The sequence below is a fragment of the Entelurus aequoreus genome, linkage group LG18 (assembly GCF_033978785.1).
Source record: "Entelurus aequoreus isolate RoL-2023_Sb linkage group LG18, RoL_Eaeq_v1.1, whole genome shotgun sequence".
Taxonomy (NCBI): Eukaryota; Metazoa; Chordata; class Actinopteri; order Syngnathiformes; family Syngnathidae; genus Entelurus; species Entelurus aequoreus.
In genome coordinates this window covers 36,104,549-36,124,244 of record NC_084748.1, presented here as the reverse complement: position 1 = coordinate 36,124,244, position 19,696 = coordinate 36,104,549, and the positions used below count along the sequence as shown (strand labels likewise).

At 39.5% G+C, this 19,696-nt stretch overlaps 1 protein-coding gene across 1 annotated transcript in view; it reads left to right on the top strand.

Moving 5' to 3' along the window:
• The window catches only part of fbxo41 (F-box protein 41), a 117,751-nt gene that overhangs the window by 92,794 nt on the left and 5,261 nt on the right, over positions 1-19,696 (top strand). Inside the window, exons 8-13 of the mRNA XM_062027094.1 lie at positions 6,055-6,293; positions 6,376-6,491; positions 9,964-10,116; positions 16,025-16,120; positions 16,206-16,324; positions 16,410-16,568. Coding sequence (XP_061883078.1) covers positions 6,055-6,293; positions 6,376-6,491; positions 9,964-10,116; positions 16,025-16,120; positions 16,206-16,324; positions 16,410-16,568 — 882 coding nt within the window. The remainder of the gene's footprint in view (positions 1-6,054; positions 6,294-6,375; positions 6,492-9,963; positions 10,117-16,024; positions 16,121-16,205; positions 16,325-16,409; positions 16,569-19,696) is intronic.

Genomic DNA, 19,696 nt, shown 5'->3' with positions numbered 1-19,696 from the left:
AAACTAACACCCTCCCCGGATTGCTAATAATCAAATGTAAACAATCAAATGCAGATACTTTTTCTTATGCCTTCTGATCTCTCTCTCTCTCTCTCTCTCTCTCTCTCTCTCTCTCTCTCTCTCTCTCTCTCTCTCTCTCTCTCTATGTCCACTACTTGCTGTCCATATCCTCCCCCCCCCTCCCCCCCTCCACACCCCTGATTGTAAATAATGTAAATAATTCAATGCGATTATCTTGTGTGATGACTGTATTATGATGATAGTATATATGATAGTATATATCTGTATCATGAATCAATTTAAGTGGACCCCGACTTAAAAAAGTTGAAAAACTTATTTGGGTGTTACCATTTAGTGGTCATTTGTACGGAATATGTACTTCACTGTGCAACCTACTAATAAAAGTCTCAATCAATCAATCAATTTATTCTAAAAGAAAAGGATGAAAATCAAACCAGCGTACCGCTGCAAAACATACAAAAAGATCAAGGCTAGCTTTAGCTTAGTATAACATAACAGAAAATATTTAGCGTGGGAAGCCAAAAAACACATACATCAGAGAGTAGAGGGAAGACTGCGAGGTTGAGTGAACAAACAAGGCAGGAAGTAATCACTTCTTCTTCTGTTGTTTGGATACTTTACATTAGTGTTGGGCGCTACTACAAATGATGGTATTGATCCAATACTAAGTAGTTCCAGGAAAAGTATTGGTCCTACCAATGCTGATACTTAACATGTTCAAAATCATTGAAATATTCCATTTTTGATTACATTTATATTTAGACAAAAAACAAAAGATGACAGTGTAACAATATCAATTAAATATTTAAATGATTTCCTAATTTTGGCTTTGATTTAATCCTTTGGTTTTTGTTGTTAAAGTCCTCCTGTCTACGGGGATTTTTTTCCTGAGTTTATAAACAATAACAAAAACATTTTTGATAGTAAAAAAATATCTATACAACCACTGTAGTATCGACTATAAACTGATCATTTCCTTGGTATCGCTATTGTTGATATTTGTATATTCGAAAATTACTCTATTTGCCGCCCTGAAGGTGAAGATTGCCGACTTCGAATCTTTGTAAATTAATCTATGTATATTTTTTTTTTTACTTTTCCTTAATGTTAATGTAAATGCACTGTTATGCAGAGGTGTACTTATAACAATTTTATAGAAAAATCATACTCCTCCTATGGTCGTGGTGGGGCGGGGGGCGCAAATTGTTCTAAATGTTTTCTTCCTCCTGGGGGGTCATAACAGTAAATAATTGAGAAGCACTGTGTTAAACCACTATTTATATACCATAAGCTAGCTGGTGAAGTTATTGTTATAAATTTTGGCCTAAAAAAGTGTGTTTTGATTTGACAATCTAAACTGTAACTTTTTGTTTACACTTTTTGAAAGGTAAATATATATTTTTTTTTAATAAAGCTTTGTGTAAAAGCAGAGAAGACAAATACTGAGGGGCTGAAAGGGGAAAAAAACAAAAAAGTCGTATAACCTCTTACTCTAGAGAAGACTATGTAGGTGAGCTCTGACCCTAATTAGGCAAATTTCCATATCAGAAATTGAGAGAGAGTGCCCTCTGTTGGTGAGATTATTATATTATATTTATTTTATTTATATTAGCAGTTGGCATTCTATAACTTCCTCGGAATTGTTCCTACTAAACAAAGAAATGTCTAAAAAAAAAGCTAATGTGTTAAGTATTTGACGATATCCACCTATTCAGAATCATGGTAACAGGACACCTGCTGATTGGAGTAAGGGTTTGGTGTAAACTGTATCAAAAAATTGGAAGATGCTGGCAGCCATTCAAGGTACCCCAAAGCTGCCACAAATCATTGAAGGATGCTGGCAGAACTGGGGACAATCAGACTTTATAACATCGGACCGTCTGCCCTACAGGATGTATTTGAGGACCAAAATTGACGAGTAAAAAGTTAAAATTTGCTTTTGCTCGCTCAAACACAACAATTTTAATCGTGTTTTCCTTTGCTGCGACATGGCAAGGTCTTTGTTTCAAGATTCCTCTCCAGGACAATGCAGCGAAGACGAAATAAACTCCCTCTCTGTCAACAACACCCGGAAAGATTAATTCTGTTCCTCTGCCAACGCTTGCAGGGCAACTCTAGGCCTACAGAGCTAACAAACACACACCATGGACCATGGCTACATATGCACACATACCCCCACTCCCATCCCACGCCTTTGCCACTCCACTGACACACGCCTTCTCTATCTGACCGACCACATCAAACATGAGGTGCATGCGGGCAAATACTTCGGCATGGTCATGCTGGACCTTCAGAAGGCCTTTGACACCGTTAACCACGCTATACTGTTGGATAAGCTCAGAGCAATCGGATTTAACAAAACCTCATGGAGCTGGATGCAATCTTACTTGGAGGGGAGGGAGCAGGTGGTAGAGGTGAACGGCACCGTGTTCCCCCCCCCCCCCTCTCAGTGAGCTGTGGAGTCCCCCAAGGCAGTATATTGGGACCTTTACTGTTCCTAATATACATAAACGACATGTCATCGGCATGCGACTGTGAATTGTTTTTGTTTGCGGATGACTCTGCCTTGCTGGTATCCGGCAAGGACAAGTCACAGGTGGAGAAAATCCTCAGTGCTGAGCTGTGTAGAACTTGCACCTGGCTCGCTGACAACAAGCTATCCATACACTTGGGTAAAACAGAATCCATCCTCTTTGGGTCCCACATCAAACTTAAGAAAGTCAATGACTTCACCATAAAAGTAGGTGACATTGTCATCACCAGGAAAGATGAGGTCACCTACCTAGGTTCCATTCTAGAGGCTAACCTTTCCTGTGATAAAATGGCAGCCAAGGTAATCAAAAAGGTTAACCAACGAACGAGATTTCTCTACATAATTTCCTCTCTGGTCAACAAAAGCACCTTGAGGATTCTGGCGGGAACTCTCGTTCAACCCTTTTTCGATTACGCATGCACCTCCTGGTACCCTAGCACCTCCAAAACCCTCAAATCTAAACTCCAAACATCTCAGAACAAGCTAGTCAGGTTACTTCTAGACCTCCACCCCAGATCCCACCTTACTCCTACCCACTTCTCTAAAGTGGGCTGGCTCAAGGTGGAGGACAGAGTTAAACAACTTGCACTGAGCCTAGTCTATAAAATCTGCTACACCTCCCTAATACCGAAGTACATGTCAAACTACTTCCTTAACGTAAATGACCGCCATAACCACAACACCAGGGGGTGCTCCACTAACCACGTTAAACCCAGATTCCGAACTAACAAAGGTCTTAACTCATTCTCTTTCTATGCCACATCAATGTGGAATGCGCTCCCAACAGGTATAAAAGAAAGGGCATCTCTATCCTCCTTCAAAACCGCAATAAAAGTTCACCTCCAGGCAGCTACAACCCTAAACTAACACCCTCCGCGGATTGCTAATAATCAAATGTAAACAATCAAATGCAGATACTTTTTCTTTTTCTTATGCCTTCTGATCTCTCTCTCTCTCTCTCTCTCTCTATGTCCACTACTTGATGTCCATATCCCCCCCCCCCTCCACACCCCTGATTGTAAATAATGTAAATAATTCAATGTGATTATCTTGTGTGATGACTGTATTATGATGATAGTATATATGATAGTATGTATCTGTATCATGAATCAATTTAAGTGGACCCCGACTTAAACAAGTTGAAAAACTTATTTGGGTGTTACCATTTAGTGGTCAATTGTACGGAATACGTACTTCACTGTGCAACCTACTAATAAAAGTCTCAATCAAAGGCACTGCTTTACCGCACGTGGTATGAAGGGCAACAGAGCAGTGTCCTCTGTGGCTGGCAGCTTCGTACCGGATGCCTGCCCCTTCCCCTCCTGTTGCAAGTCTTGTGGTTTCTGTGTAAAATGTTTTTGTGCTTATCAACTATCGAGTGTTTTTGCCTGGCCCCAATCTGTGCTCCCTCCCCCATAGGAGCCCAGTCTGAGATAGACTTTTTTACTCACCCTCCCTCACCCTTTTTGTGAAGTGAAGTGAAGTGAATTACATTTATATAGCGCTTTTTCTCAAGTGACTCAAAGCGCTTTACATAGTGAAACCCAATATCTAAGTTACATTCAAACCAGTGTGGGTGGCACTGGGAGCAGGTGGGTAAAGTGTCTTGCCCAAGGACACAACGGCAGTGACTAGGATGGCGGAAGCGGGGATCGAACCTGCAACCCTCAAGTTGCTGGCACGGCCGCTCTACCAACCGAGCTATACCGCCCCCTTTTACGGGGCGGCGTAAGTGGCCACCCATCAACGTTCCTGTTCTGTCTCCATTACAATGTTTGCCTAATCTCGAACGGGTTTGTGGTGAAAAGGAAATGTTGTTGTTTGTGCAATGACAAAAATGAGCATACCATATACTATGCCATACCAATGTGTGCTGTCCCTGCATTAAAGCCAAGGCCTACTGAAACCCACTACTACCGACCACGCAGTCTGATAGTTTATATATCAATGATGAAATCTTAACATTGCAACACATGCCAATACGGCCGGGTTAACTTATAAAGTGCAATTTTAAATTTCCCGCCAAACTTCCGATTGAAAACGTCTATGTTTGATGACGTATGCGCGTGACGTCAATGGTTGAAACGGAAGTATTCGGACACCATTGTATCCAATACAAAAAGCTCTGTTTTCATCGCAAAATTCCACAGTATTCTGGACATCTGTGTTGGAGAATCTTTTGCAATTTGTTTAATGAACAATGAAAACTGCAAAAAAGAAAGCTGTAGGTGGGATCGGTGTATTAGCGGCTGGCTGCAGCAACACAACCAGGAGGACTCTGACTCGGATAGCAGACGCGCTATCCGACGCTAGCCGCCGACCGCATCGATGATCGGGTGAAGTCCTTCGTCGCTCTGTCGATCGCTGGAACGCAGGTGAGCACGGGTGTTGATGAGCAGATGAGGGCTGGCTGGCGTAGGTGGATAGCTAATGTTTTTAGCATAGCTCTGTGAGGTCCCGTAGCTAAGTTAGCTTCAATGGCGTCGTTAGCAACAGCATTGTTAAGCTTGGCCAGGCTGGAAAGCATTAACCGTGTAGTTACAGGTCCATGGTTTAATAGTATTGTTGATTTTCTGTCTATCCTTGCAGTCAGGGGTTTATTTATTTTGTTTCTATATGCAGTTAAGCCCGATGCTATCACGTTAGCTCTGTAGCTAAAGTGCTTCGTCGATGTATTGTCGTGGGAATAAAAGTCACTGTGAATGTCCATTTCGCATTCTCGACTCTCATTTTCAAGAGGATATAGTATACGAGGTGGTTTAAAATACAAATCCGTGATCCACAATAGAAAAAGGAGAAAGTGTGGAATCCTATGAGCCCTTGTACCTAAGTTACGGTCAGAGCGAAAAAAGATACGTCCTGCACTGCACTCTAGTCCGTCACTCTCACGTACCTCATCCACGAATCTTTCATCCTCGCTCAAATTAATGGGGTAATTGTCGGTTTCTCGGTCCGAATCGCTCTCGCTGCTGGTGTAAACAATGGGGAAATGTGAGGCGCCCTTCAACCTGCGACATCACGCTACTTCCGGTACAGGCAAGGCTTTTTTTATCAGCGACCAAAAGTTGTAAACTTTATCGTCGATGTTCTCTACTAAATCCTTTCAGCAAAAATATGGCAATATCACGAAATGATCAAGTATGATACATAGAATGGATCTGCTATCCCCGTTTGAATTTTAAAAAATCATTTCAGTAGGCCTTTAAATACATAAATTGAAATATATAATTAATGTGGCAATCAACCCCCTTCTCCCCTATCCATCCAAGTATGTTTTGTTTTGAAGAATTTGGACTATAGATTACAGCTCCATTTACCCATCCATTGACTAATCTACCTCTCCAAAGTCAGTCAGTCCATACATTCCTTCATTCATTTCTTTGTTCATCCATCCATCCATCCAATAAACGTAGGTAACTGTCAGGTCACCCCTGATTGGTCACCTTACAATCACAGGCCAACATTAAATAACAAACTGTCTTACTGTCTTGTGCGCTTAGGTCGGTCTGAAGGCGTCTACAGCAAACCCTGCCGCCATGAGAAAAGCCCGTCCAAATCCAACGAGGTGATCAGCCCCGAGATCCTGAAGATGCGCGCCGGCTTATTCTGTATCTTCACCTACCTGGATACTAAAACCCTGCTAAGAGCGGCGGAAGTCTGCAGAGATTGGAAGTTTGTGGCTCGCCACCCGGCCGTGTGGACCAGACTTCTGCTGGAAAACGCCCGCGTTTCTTCCAAGGTACAAGGCGCGACAGAAAAGCGCCCCGTTTTGTGTGCAGCGTGGAGAGGATGCCTGCTCATTCCAGTCTTTGTCCCCACAGTTGCTGGGAACGTTGTCTCAGTGGTGCACTCAGACGCACTCGCTCATCCTGCAGAACCTTAAACCTCGACAGCGTGGAAAGAAGGAAAGCAAGGAGGAATACTTAAAAAGCACACGGTGAGTAGTGGTTAACAGGTGCTAATACAGAGGAACTCGCTTATGTCGACAACTAAGTCGACGTCGGCATCCATCGTCAACATAAAATGTGTTACCGGTGGTGGGTAGTAACAACGCTACATTTACTCAGTATTTTTAATGTAACATACTTTTTACTTTTACTTGAGTATTTTTGTAAAGAACAAACGCTACTTTTACTCGGTTACTTTCAGTCTAATTCCAATTCCATTTAAATCATCATTAGATTTGTGATTTATTGATTACTGCTTGCAAAGACATATCCTGTTAACTCGTGAGAGAGACTTCTTCCGCACCTGCTGTTTTGGGTTGGGCTTTCTGGGTGACTAGGGCCGTATATTTTGCATGCAAAACATACATACTGTATGTATGTACATACACACGTATATTTTTACATACATATACGCACACATAGGTACATACGCACGCACATACATGCGCAAATACGTACACACGCACGTTACATACATCCACACGCATATTGGCTGTACAAACATACATACATAAACATGCATACATACACTCATCCATCTCAGTGGCCTAGTGGTTAGAGTGTCCGCCCTGAGATCGGTAGGTTGGAGTTCAAGTCCCAGCCGAGTCATACCAAAGACTATAAAAATGGGACCCATAACCTCCCTGCTTGGCACTCAGCAACAAAGGGTTGGAGTTGGGGGTTAAATCACCAAAATGATTCCCGGGCGCGGCGCCGCTGCTGCCCACTGCTCCCCAAGGGGATGGGTCAAATGCAGAGGACAAATTTCACCACATCTAGTGTGTGTGTGACAATCATTGGTACTTTAATCTTTAATCTTAATCTTTAATCATACATATAATCAGATTTCATCAAACTTATTTTAACCTTGTCCACCCCTGGGGGAAACTGGATAGAAAAAATTGTACCAATTGTAATGTTGATTAGAGAGGTAATTATTATTATCATAATTCATTATCAGTAGTATTATGTCCATTGGTATTTTTATTGCTCCATTTGTAGTGCAATAATGTTCATTGTCATTTCTATGATATTACTATTTGTTGTTTTAAAAAAAACATTTTCTTTTTCCTGGGGGAGTAACAGAAAATAATTATCTTAATACTCCTAGAGCTTTAAAGTGGTAATTTCTATGTTTAAAACACTTTATTTTGGTCTACATAACATATAATGGTGGTTCTTTGGTGAAAAATGTGCATAGATGTTGTTTCACAGACATATTTGTAAGGCATATTTTTGCTCCCTTTGAAAACAAGCCTATTTAAAAAGGCGGGGTTGTTAGATGCAAAAATAAATAAATAAACATGCCCCCTCACGCCGAGTTGGTATTCGCTCCCACCCGGCTTTGGACACCTATGACCGCCAGCAGCCTTCTGATTTGAGTGACTTTCATTACAACACGACATCCCAGATGTTATAGCAAGATCAACGACTTACCATGTTTTGTTGTCGGCACTGAGGAAAGAGGCGAAGATGCTGGCGGACGAGAGAGAGGATCGAAGCCCGGCTGACGTACAGGTTGGAACAATAGACTGGCTAAAGTTAAACCTCTACCAAGTCTGTAACTTTCTAGTGCTCGATCCTGCACGTATACATGTGTATTTTGACAAAAAAAGGCTTCTTTATTCTATTGCATGTAAATATCTCTGCTGTACAGCTGCTTCGAGTTGTACACAAATGGAGGCTCAAAGCTATTAACTAATAACTATTAACTAATAATGGATTATATAACTTACTCGTCCATTGCCAAACACAATAGACACTGATCCAATTAAAAGTATATTTTTTAGAGAAATCCTTCTTTATTTTGCCGGAGGATGATGCAATTTCCGTCCAGTAGAAGGCTAAGCTATCTACACAACAACTAGAGTTAACATTGCTAACGTATCATTCACACATTTTTACTCTACTGTTACTATACTTACCGTTTTATTGTCCCTCCTTTGCCATAAATGGTAGTCACCGGGCCCGCCATTAAAAGTAGTTTATTGAAAAATCCATCTTTATACTGGCGCAGGTTTCTGCAGCAGGACTCTTCAAAGTGCATTGCAAGCATGAAGAGAGACTTCTTCACAGTTGAAGGTGCATTGCCACGAATCACAAAAAATAAAAGTGAGGCATTATTTACTTCCGAGGATGCTGAAAGTTTGTGTCCAGACTTGTACTTGTTAAAACAACCAACAGGGCATGTTCCTTCATTGGGTTTCATCGTCGGCATGCTGTTGTAGCACAGCAAGTTTGACATCATTTGATATTGGCTGACTCACGCAAGGGTGTTTGGGTAAATCTCTACTATATATGAATAATCGGCTGATGTCAGACTCGAACAAAATTCTAAAATATCTCTGCAATGCCTCCCAGGGTTGATTTCTAATTTTCCGGACTTATGGAGATCCTAAATACACATAAGCAGGTACGATCAGCTAAAAAAAAAGTCAATTTTGTATAATAGGGCCTCTTTTAAACATATACACTGTGACTTCCTGTTCAGTGCAAAATAAGCTTCAACATAAAAAAAACCCACGGCAATAAACAAAATGCATTTATTTACCGTAATTTCCGGACTATAAGCCGCACCTGACTATAAACCGCACCAGCTAAATTTAGGGGAAAATACAGATTGCTCCACATATAAGCCGCACCCGACTATAAGCCGCAGGGTTTTGATGTGTAATTACCGTAGTATATAGGGGTTCCTGCTACCACGGAGGGGATTGTCGGGACAGAGATGACTGTTTGGGAACGCAAAGGGTCCCATTTATTAACAATAAATCTTTCAATCATTCAATCAAACTTTCACATCTTTGACATGGCGAACAGCATACGTACAAATAATACAACGGTGCAAAGTAATACAAAGTGCTCGCCTGTACGTTATCAAAATAACCAGCCTACCGGTATATGAAAAGTCAGTCTTTAATCATTGTGTCATCGTCTTCCTCCTGCGTACTAAAACCACCGAAATCCTCTTCGTCGGTGTCGGAGAAGAACAGGCCTGTAAATAAGCCGCACCCTTGTATAAGCCGCAGGGACCAGAACGAGGGGAAAAAGTAGCGGCTTGTAGTCCGGAAATTACGGTATGTATTTATTTATTTTTTGTTGGCATACTCGAGACTAATTTCTGCAGCAGCTCCATTAAGAGTGTGAAATATTATATGAAAACATAATAACTTGAATAAAAATGATGCACAGGTGGAGGAAACTGATGTGAAGAAACTGCCATATTTTAAAAAATTATTTATTATCACCTATTTTCCAAGTCATTTTTGAAGTAGAAGTTAATAGGTTTTGGTTAATGGAGTCAGTCCGGGAGACGTTGGCATAAATGAGTTAGAATTTTCACTTTGGAGATTTTTTTTGGATGTGTCATTTTTTATTTATTATATTCAACACAGTGCAGGAGATACAGAACCATTTCCTCGCTTGCAATGTTTGTCTGTTATGCTCATGTCTTTGTCTCAGTGGCTGTCTGGAGGAAGGACTGGAGGCGCTGCTGAAGGCCACGGGAAGTAACCTGCTCATACTAAAGATTTCACATTGTCCCAACCTGCTGACGGACCGCTCCCTCTGGCTGGCCAGTTGCTACTGCCGAGCTCTGCAGGCTGTCACTTACAGGTCACATCACATCTTTTGAGTTTTTATAAATCATGCTGCTTCGAGTTACCACCCGAGAAGAACCACGCCTGCACAGTCTAACGAGATGCAGTGCAAATGTACCCTTTACAAAGATGATCACAGTACAATGTGCTTCTTTTTCATAAAGCAAGAGTGTCGGCTATTAATGTATTATCACAACAAAAATAATGTATATTTTGATCAAGAAATGAAGAAAATACAGTAAACGCTATGATGTGTCTGTATAATGTGAATAGGGTACTATCACAGTCTGGGATGGGTACTAAATCTGGTACTTTTAGGCACCAACTGAATCACACACATAAATAATTCGGTACCTGTGACTTGGCGATCACTCCAGCAGCACTGAGAGCGTACTCAGCCAAACTACCTCAAGGTAATGTTGGTATTTTCAATGCCATCAAAGCAAATGCCATATTTTTCGGACTATAAGTCACAGTTTTTTTCATAGTCTGCGACTTATACTCAGGAGCGACTTATGTGTGAAATTATTAACACATTACCGTAAAATATCAAATAATATTATTTAGCTCATTCACGTAAGAGACTAGACCAGGGGTCGGCAACCCGCGGCTCTAAAGCCGCATGCGGCTCTTTAGCGCCGCCCTAGTGGCTCTCTGGAGATTTTTCAAAAATGTATGAAGAATGGAAAAAGATGAGGGGAAAAAAATCAATTTTTTTGTTTTAGTATGGTTTCTGTAGGAGGACAAACATGACACAAACCTCCCTAAATGTTATAAATCACACTGTTTATATTAAACATGCTTCACTGATTCGAGTATTTGGCGAGCGCCGTTTTGTCCTACTAATTTTGGCGGTCCTTGAACTCACCGTATAGTTTGTTTACATGTATAACTTTCTCCGACTTTCTAGGACGTGTTTTATGCCACTTCTTTTTCTGTCTCCTTTTGTCCACCACACTTTTAACGTTGTGCATGAGTGCACAAAGGTGAGTTTTGTTGATGTTATTGACTTGTGTGGAGTGCTAATCAGACATATTTGGTCACTGCATGACTGCAAGCTAATCGATGCTAACATGCTATTTAGGCTAGCGATATGTACATATTGCATCATTATGCCTCATTTGTAGCTATATTTGAGGTCATTTAGTTTCCTTTAAGTCCTCTTAATTAAATGTATATCTCATGACACATGTAATATGGCTTTTAATTTTTTGCGGCTCCAGACAGATTTGTTTTTGTATTTTTGGTCCAATATGGCTCTTTCAACATTTTGGGTTGCCGACCCCTGGACTAGATGTATAAGATTTCATGGGATTTAGCGATTAGGAGTGACAGATTGTTTGGTAACCGTATAGCATGTTCTATATCAGTGGTTCTTAACCTTGTTACTAAGGTACTGAACCCCACCGGTTTCATATGCGCGTTCACCGAACCCTTTAGTGAAATTTAAAAAAAAATAATATTTCAAATTCAAGACAAAGTTATGTTTTTTTACTGGTGCTCAAAATGAACCATGCATGAACATCACCTTGTTAAAGAACAAAACCAACACAGTGCATGAACTCACAACAAATGACACACCTGAAAACCAGTGTGACTTCTGCTGTTGCCGTAGCCATAATACGACGATAGGGAGAAGTTTTTATTTACACGATGAGTCGGGTGTGTCTTGACCTCGGCGGCAGAGGCTCCGCCGAACCCCTGAGGCCGACTCACCGAACCCCTATGGTTCGATTGAACCCAGGTTATTTGAATGACTCTTACTGTTACGTTAACATACCAGGCACGTTCTCAGTTGGTTATTTATGCGTCATATAACGTACACTTATTCAGCCTGTTGTTCACTATTCTTTATTTATTTTAAATTGCCTTTCAAATGTCTATTCTCGGGTGTTGGGTTTTATCAAATAAATGTCCCCAAAAAATGCGACTTATACTCCAGTGCGACTTATGTTTTTTTCCTTCTTTATTATGCATTTTCGGCCGGTGCGACTTATACTCCGGAGCGACTTATACTCCGAAACATACGATGACCTAAAAATGTTCCAACACATGTAAAGTAAGACTCTACTTTTCGAAAAATGCGCGAGCTTCATGCTAATAAACATTGGCTCGGCTATTGACATGCTACTGATTAGCATTAGTGAATTTACATGGCGATTTCTACACCTCCAAATTGGTTCATGAAAACTACAAAAGGGAGGCATGTTACAATGAAACAGCTGGTGCGTAACAAGTACCGTTTTCAAAGTTGAACTCTTTCTGGTGTGAAAGAAATACACCATAAACTATACACTACTGCCATCTAACCTCTTAGACTTGTTACTGTAATTGCAACTTCATGTCATACTTGTAAATGATAATATAATGGAAAATATAACAAGATTAACAACTGGACAACAGATAAAATTGCCAGCTACTTTTCTCTTCATATAATCAAGCTCGCGTTGTTAGCATTAGCTAATATGCAAACATGTTTGCGAGTGTTAGAATGCCATTGTAAGTTGATCATTTTGTTTGTATCGTTTCAGTTTTGTAAATTCACTTAAGCGTCACTTGTCAGACTTGGTCAAAAGATAGGACTCAGATGCAGAGTAGGGATTAATTCGGCAGGCTTTTATTTTGAAAGCTTCCTTTCACCTCCAGAGTCAAGGCAATTCAATATAGGCTATAACTAAACTAGTCGGCGAAAAAAGGTTCCACAAAAAGGAACAACCGAAAATCACTCAGAAAGGAGGAAAGCACAAAAACTAGGGATGTCCGATAATGGCTTTTTGCCGATATCCAATATTCCGATATTGTCCAACTCTAATGACCGATACTGATATCAACCGATACCGATATATACAATCGTGGAATTAACACATTATTATGCCTAATTTGGACAACCAGGTATGGTGAAGATAAAGTCCTTTTTTTTTTTAAATTAATAAAATAAAATAAGATAAATAAATTAAAAACATTTTCTTGAATAAAAAAGAAAGTAAAACAATATAAAAACAGTTACATAGAAACTAGTAATTAATGAAAATGAGTCAAATTAACTGTTAAAGGTTAGTACTATTAGTGGACCAGCAGCACGCACAATCATGTGTGCTTACGGACTGTATCCCTTCCAGACTGTATCGATATATATTGATATATAATGTAGGAATCAGAATATTAATAACAGAAAGAAACAACCTTTTTGTGAGAATGAGTCAGTGCACTATTTGTAAGTGTGTTTTTTATGTTGATTTAATAAAAAATAAAAAAAATAAAAAAATAAAAACGATACAGATAATAAAAAAAACGATACCGATAATTTCCGATATTACATTTTAAAGCATTTATCGGCCGATATTATCGGACATCTCTAACAAAAACAATAACGAACTATACTTGGCGCCGTATATTCTATGAAATTTATTATAAACAAAAAAACGCTCCAACAGGAGGAAGAAACAATGGCTATGAAACTTCTACACTGTCTCTAATCTAAAAAAAGGTTAACAAAAAATGTCACTCAAAAAATTGAGGAAAAGGAAGAACTGTAAGAAAAACTGAAAACTCACCACTTCGGCTGTAAAACTAAATAACACAAAATCACTCTGCTGAGGAGGAGAAAGAAGAAAACTCAAAATATCAACGAAGGAATTCAGGATCAAGATATTCAAACACGAGACGAGGCAAGGCATGGACAGGATGCTAGAGAGGCACGAATAAATGAGACAATCTGGCACAGAACAAAGGGAGGCGTGGGCTTATAAGACACACGAGGGTAATGGGGAACAGGTGGAAACAATCAGGGATCAGGGGTGACGTCAGACTGATGACACAAAAGGAAGGGCAAGTGACCTGAAACGAGAGGAGTTACTTTTCAAAGTAAAACATGCAATTCACAAGACAGAAGAAACCAAGACAAGACATCCCTCACCGCGGTGTGACATCACTGTAGACTTATTGAGTTTGTTTAGCTCATTGGAGAGATAGCTTCCGCAGTCCATGACGAGGACTTCTGTTTTGTTTTATAATCCGTGTCACTGCTATGTTGCAGGCAACGTTTGGAAACAATTAAGGTATGTATTAGTGATGGGTTGATGAGGCGTCATGAAGCGTTTCGACACATTGCAAAACTGTATTGATACTGTGTCGATACTGTGTCATTAAATACTGACATCTGCTGGACATTAAAAATCCCTACAGGCAACCTATGGACCGACTCAACTGACACTGATTTTATGACCTAGTATATACAATAATATAAACCAAGTCATTGTATTTAATTTACAATTATTTCATATCTTCATTTAAATAAAAATATATTTTTATCTTTTTTAGATACAGTCAGTAAATAATGTGAACATGTATCATAACATGGAAATCTAAGAGAACGTGTTGTGAATGAGGATGCTTGTGGACTGGGAATTTATAAAAAAAAACATTTTTACACATTTTTATTTTTAAAAAAAAACAGTTTTTCCAACCTATTACATTTTTGACGATTTCTCTTAGTTATTATTTCTCCGGCTGTAGAAAAGACCCGCTCACAGGCAATGTTCCCTCTAATTGTTCATGTGTCTGAGCAAACACAAAAACTCCCTGAGCATTCAGTGGAGCACATGTGAGCAACATCACACGTGGCAATACCAGCAGCACACCTGTCTCAAACCAATCTTTTATTATAACACTCAAATGAGAGGAGTCATTTTCATGAGATTATTTTGTAATAGTGATTTGGCCCACCTGTAATGAAAATAAAAGAAATCTTGTTTTTCATAAGCTATGGATTAGTATTGTACAATATGTCTGGGTGGGGGTCCTGCTTTGGAAATCATTTGTACCCCTTTCAGAGATCACATTTAGTTCCCCTTAAACATCCTCGTGTTGCACAATGAAATGTAAGCATAGGATGAAGTGTGCATTCCTGTAACAGCATTCCATGATTAATATCAATAAATTAAGATTAATAATAAATGACAGTAGAATAAGCACATGTATGACTGAGGAGTCATAGTGTAACTTTGTGTGGTGTTTGAGTTGTCCGACTTTTTGTGTGGCCATAAACGCACCAGTGGTTTAGTGGTATGCGTGTTGGTGACAGATGACAAGTTGGTTTTGGCCTGGTTTGTACGGCAGAAAATGACTAGTTTTTCGAGATAGAAGTGTTTTGCTCATGTTTTTGGTGTGGTTATGGCCGAATATAAACAGTTTTGCTCAATAAAGTGATCGATATAATTCCTGTCCTCGAAGCATCTCGATAGACGTTACAATAATTGAACGGTGTTGGCGGACACCGTTAGGGGCGCTTGTTGTCACTGTCACTCAGAGTTGCATTGCAAAATTACACAGAATAAATGTGTTTATTTTGTTTAGAATTCAGATGGGATTGATTTGGTGCGCGGCATATATTTGCTGTGCGCAGAGGACGCTTGAGCAGTGCGCAATTGCGCAGGCACGCACCTTTAGAGGGAACGTTGCTCCTAGGGCACAGAGGAGGCGTCAGTGCGACACAGTTCGCGTATCGGTCACGTGACCAAAACAGCTCATGATCGGTCACGTGACTTTCTAAAAGCGGTACGCGCACCGACACAGGGTATCGCTCTATGAGCTCGACGCATGCGCCGATGCATCGGTGTTGCCGGACCCATCACTAGTATGTATATAATCAAAATATTTTTGTGTATACTACTTACTCATTTCACGTTGTATATCTCTACGGCTTCCTATATTATAAATAGATATAAATATTTTTTTCTTCTAAAATGTATTGGGTGCGGCTTATATACCGATGCGTGGTATAGTCCGGAAAATCCAGTATATATATTACTCACTGTAATATATATACTGGCTCTCTGATGGCAGCCATAACACTTAGGCAGGTCTAAGCTTTAAATATTTCATATCTTCCCTGGTAAAACTAATTGTATTGCTTTGTCTTTCAGGAGTGCCACAGACCCAGTTGGCCAGGAGGTCATCTGGGCCCTCGGCGCAGGTTGTAGAGACATCATCTCCCTGCAGGTGGCGCCACTACACCCATGGTATTATTGCACTGACGGATACAGCACGGCCTAACCAGGTTATGGCAGTATAACATGACCCGGGGGGACATTTTGTCGCTTTCAGCCAACAGCCGGCTCGTTTTAGCAACAGATGCCTGCAGACCATCGGGAGATGCTGGCCACACCTCCGAGCGCTCGGCGTGGGCGGCGCAGGATGTGGCATTCAGGGGCTGGCCTCGCTGGGTGAATGTTACAATTTACTTGCACTCGCATCAGGTGAATCATTCCAATTATTCCCCTCATTGACGCCACAACTTATGTTCCTCAGCAAGGAACTGCATGCGCCTTCAAGTGCTCGAATTGGACCATGTGAGCGAAATCAACCAGGAGGTGGCAGCAGAGGTCTGCAGGGAGGGCCTGAAGGGCCTGGAGATGCTGGTGCTCACCTCCACACCAGTCACCCCCAAAGCTCTGCTCCATTTTAACAGTGAGTTGGAAACAAACATGTACCGTATTTTTCGGACTATAAGTCGCAGTTTTTTTCTGCGACTTATACTCAGGAGCAACTTATGTGTGAAATTATTAACACATTACCGTAAAATGTCAAATAATATTATTTAGCTCATTCACGTAAGAGACTAGACGTATAAGATTTCATGGGATTTAGCGATTAGGAGTGACAGATTGTTTGGTAAACGTATAGCATGTTCTATATGTTATAGTTATTTGAATGACTCTTGCCATAATATGTTACGTTAACATACCAGGCACGTTCTCAGTTGGTTATTTATGCGTCATATAACGTACACTTATTCAGCCTGTTGTTCACTATTCTTTATTTATTTTAAATTGTCTTTCAAATGTCTATTCTTGGTGTTGGGTTTTATCAAATAAATTTCCCCCCAAAAAATGTGACTTATACTCCAGTGCGACTTATATATGTTTTTTCCTTCTTTATTATGCATTTTCGGCCGGTGCGACTTATACTCCGGAGCGACTTATACTCCGAAAAATACGGTATATACACACATATTGCCTTGTGAGACATGCATAATTGATTGTATAGTAGGGGAATATTTCCAAGGCTTCTTCACTAAATGAGTTGGAATACTAAACAAATAACATAATATAAGGTGAAACTACTCATCCTGTAAAGACACCTGTCAGACATGTAAAAACATACAATTTTGGCAAACTTCTCTGGTTAAAACCTATTCAACAGTAGAGATTAGGGTTGTACGGTATATCGGAGCAATAGCTCTACATGCTTCAATCACACCGCAGCACATTGGAGCTATGATAATGGATGAGTCATAACATAACTATAGTTGACAAAGTCAACACAAAATTTCAATGTGTCTAATCAGTAACCATTAAGGCAATCATCCTTACTATAAACACACTACACTCATGTAGATGAAGGGCATACTTAGTCAACAGCCATACATGTCACACTAAGGGTGGCGGTATGAACAACGCCAACACTGTCATAAACATGTGCCATATAGTGAAACCATACTAAACAACAATGACAAATATATGCACGGCAACACAACATAAACACTACAGAAGAAATTCCCAGAATTCCCTGCAGCACCAGCTCTTCTGGGATGCTACAATATAAACAAACGACATTTGTGGATCTACAACTAACATCCATTGTAATGATACCAAGTACAATGGCGTATCTAGTCGATACTACTATGATTACATTGATATTTTTTAGCATCACAAAATCTTCTTTCGTTTTAAAAAAATGTGTATTATGTTTATAAACTCAGGAAATATGTCCCTGGACACACGAGGACTTTGAATATGACCAATGTATGATCCTGTAACTACTTGGTATCGGATTGATACCCAAATTTGTGGTATCATCCAAAACTAATGCAAAGTATCAAACAACAGAAGAATAAGTGATTATTACATTTTAACAGAAGTGTAGATAGAACATGTTAAAAGAGATAGTAAGCAGATATTAACAATAAATGAACAAGTAGATTAATAATTAATTTTCTACCACCTGTCCTTAATAATTTTGACAAAATAATAGATTGATAAATGACACAATTTGTTACTGCATATGTCAGCAGCTAAATTAGGAGTCTTTGTTTGTTTACTTACTACTAAAAGACAAGTTGTCTACGGTTTGTAGTTTGTTCACTATTTTATTTTAGGACAAACTTGCAATAAGAAACATATGTTTAATGTACCCTAAGATTTTTTTGTTAAAATAAAGCCAATAATTAAATGTTTTGCGGTCCCCTTTAGTTAGAAAAGTACCGAAATATTTTGTTACCGGTATCAAAATATTGGAAACGGGACAACACTTGTAGAGTTGTATACAGAGTACTGGAATGATTTGGTATCGATTCCTAAGTGTGTCGGTCCAGGGAGGATCGTTAAGATTCTGGACAAATGATACAGCTATCTGTAAATTTTTTTAATCCAGCTGACCGTCGTAAGTATGACACACTGTCACATTGACTTTAGGTGTAGCTTCCACACATGAAAAAAAGACATGTAGGATCTGAGAATCAACTTGGAATATTCACAAATAAGGAAGCAACACCACACAAGTTTTTAACACAAAAATATTTCCACCTCAAAAGTCGCTCAAAGTCACGCACACTAAAAAGAGTTAGTGTCAATTTGAGGTGAACACGCTTTACTCACGACCGCCATTACCACGCTTTATCAGCTTTCCTCGTCGCTATCCAGTAATCTACAGGCCAATAGTAGTCCATTCAAAAAAGTTAAAATTTAAGTAATATGATAACCCATAAAGTTTTTTTGAAGCAAGTTAGCATCCACTGACAGGTCTCGAGTTGCTGTCTGACGTCACTACATGTGCGGCATCAAAACATACCTTGCTTAACTGCAAACACAGCTAACATGCTACTTAATTGTATTAATTTATAGGATTTATTTGATATATCATGTAAAAGGTTTGTGTTCTACACATGAATGCCATTCATAAATGTTCTTTCCAGCTGAGTGTAATTGTAATACAAAAACAGTGATGGATTCGTGTGGTCCTTAAAAGATGATGACATAACTCCATTGGACCTTGCACTGCAAATATAGTAAATGGTTTAACTTTATTTCGAACATGCATACAATTACAACATGACACGTCACAATTTCCAGTTTCTCTTGTCAACATGTTAGAAAAGGAGTAGGAAGAAGCAGAGTTTATTTAATCCTTCCCCCTTTTCCATCCCACTGTAATTGCTAACACTTCTGTTCACTTCCTGTTTGCAATTTGTACACAATTTACTCCATGATTAATAGAATTCTAAAAATAATAGTGAAGTAAGTTGTATTTCATATCGTGAGAAGAATAAGATTAGTTGACTTGTTTAATTAAGACTTAAAAAGCAGCTGTTAATTTAAAAAAAACTTCCCTGCTGTGAGATGTTACTTGATGTTGGTGGTGTACAACCTTTTGTGCTAATAAAAATGGTCATAAAAAATGTATTTCTTCACATCTTTATTTACACCAATGGTATAGTTAGCGGCGTACTTTTTACAATTATTCACTGAGCTGAGGTTTCATAAGATTTTCTCATGTCATGCATGATGATGATTAATAATGTGAAGTATTATTAGTAT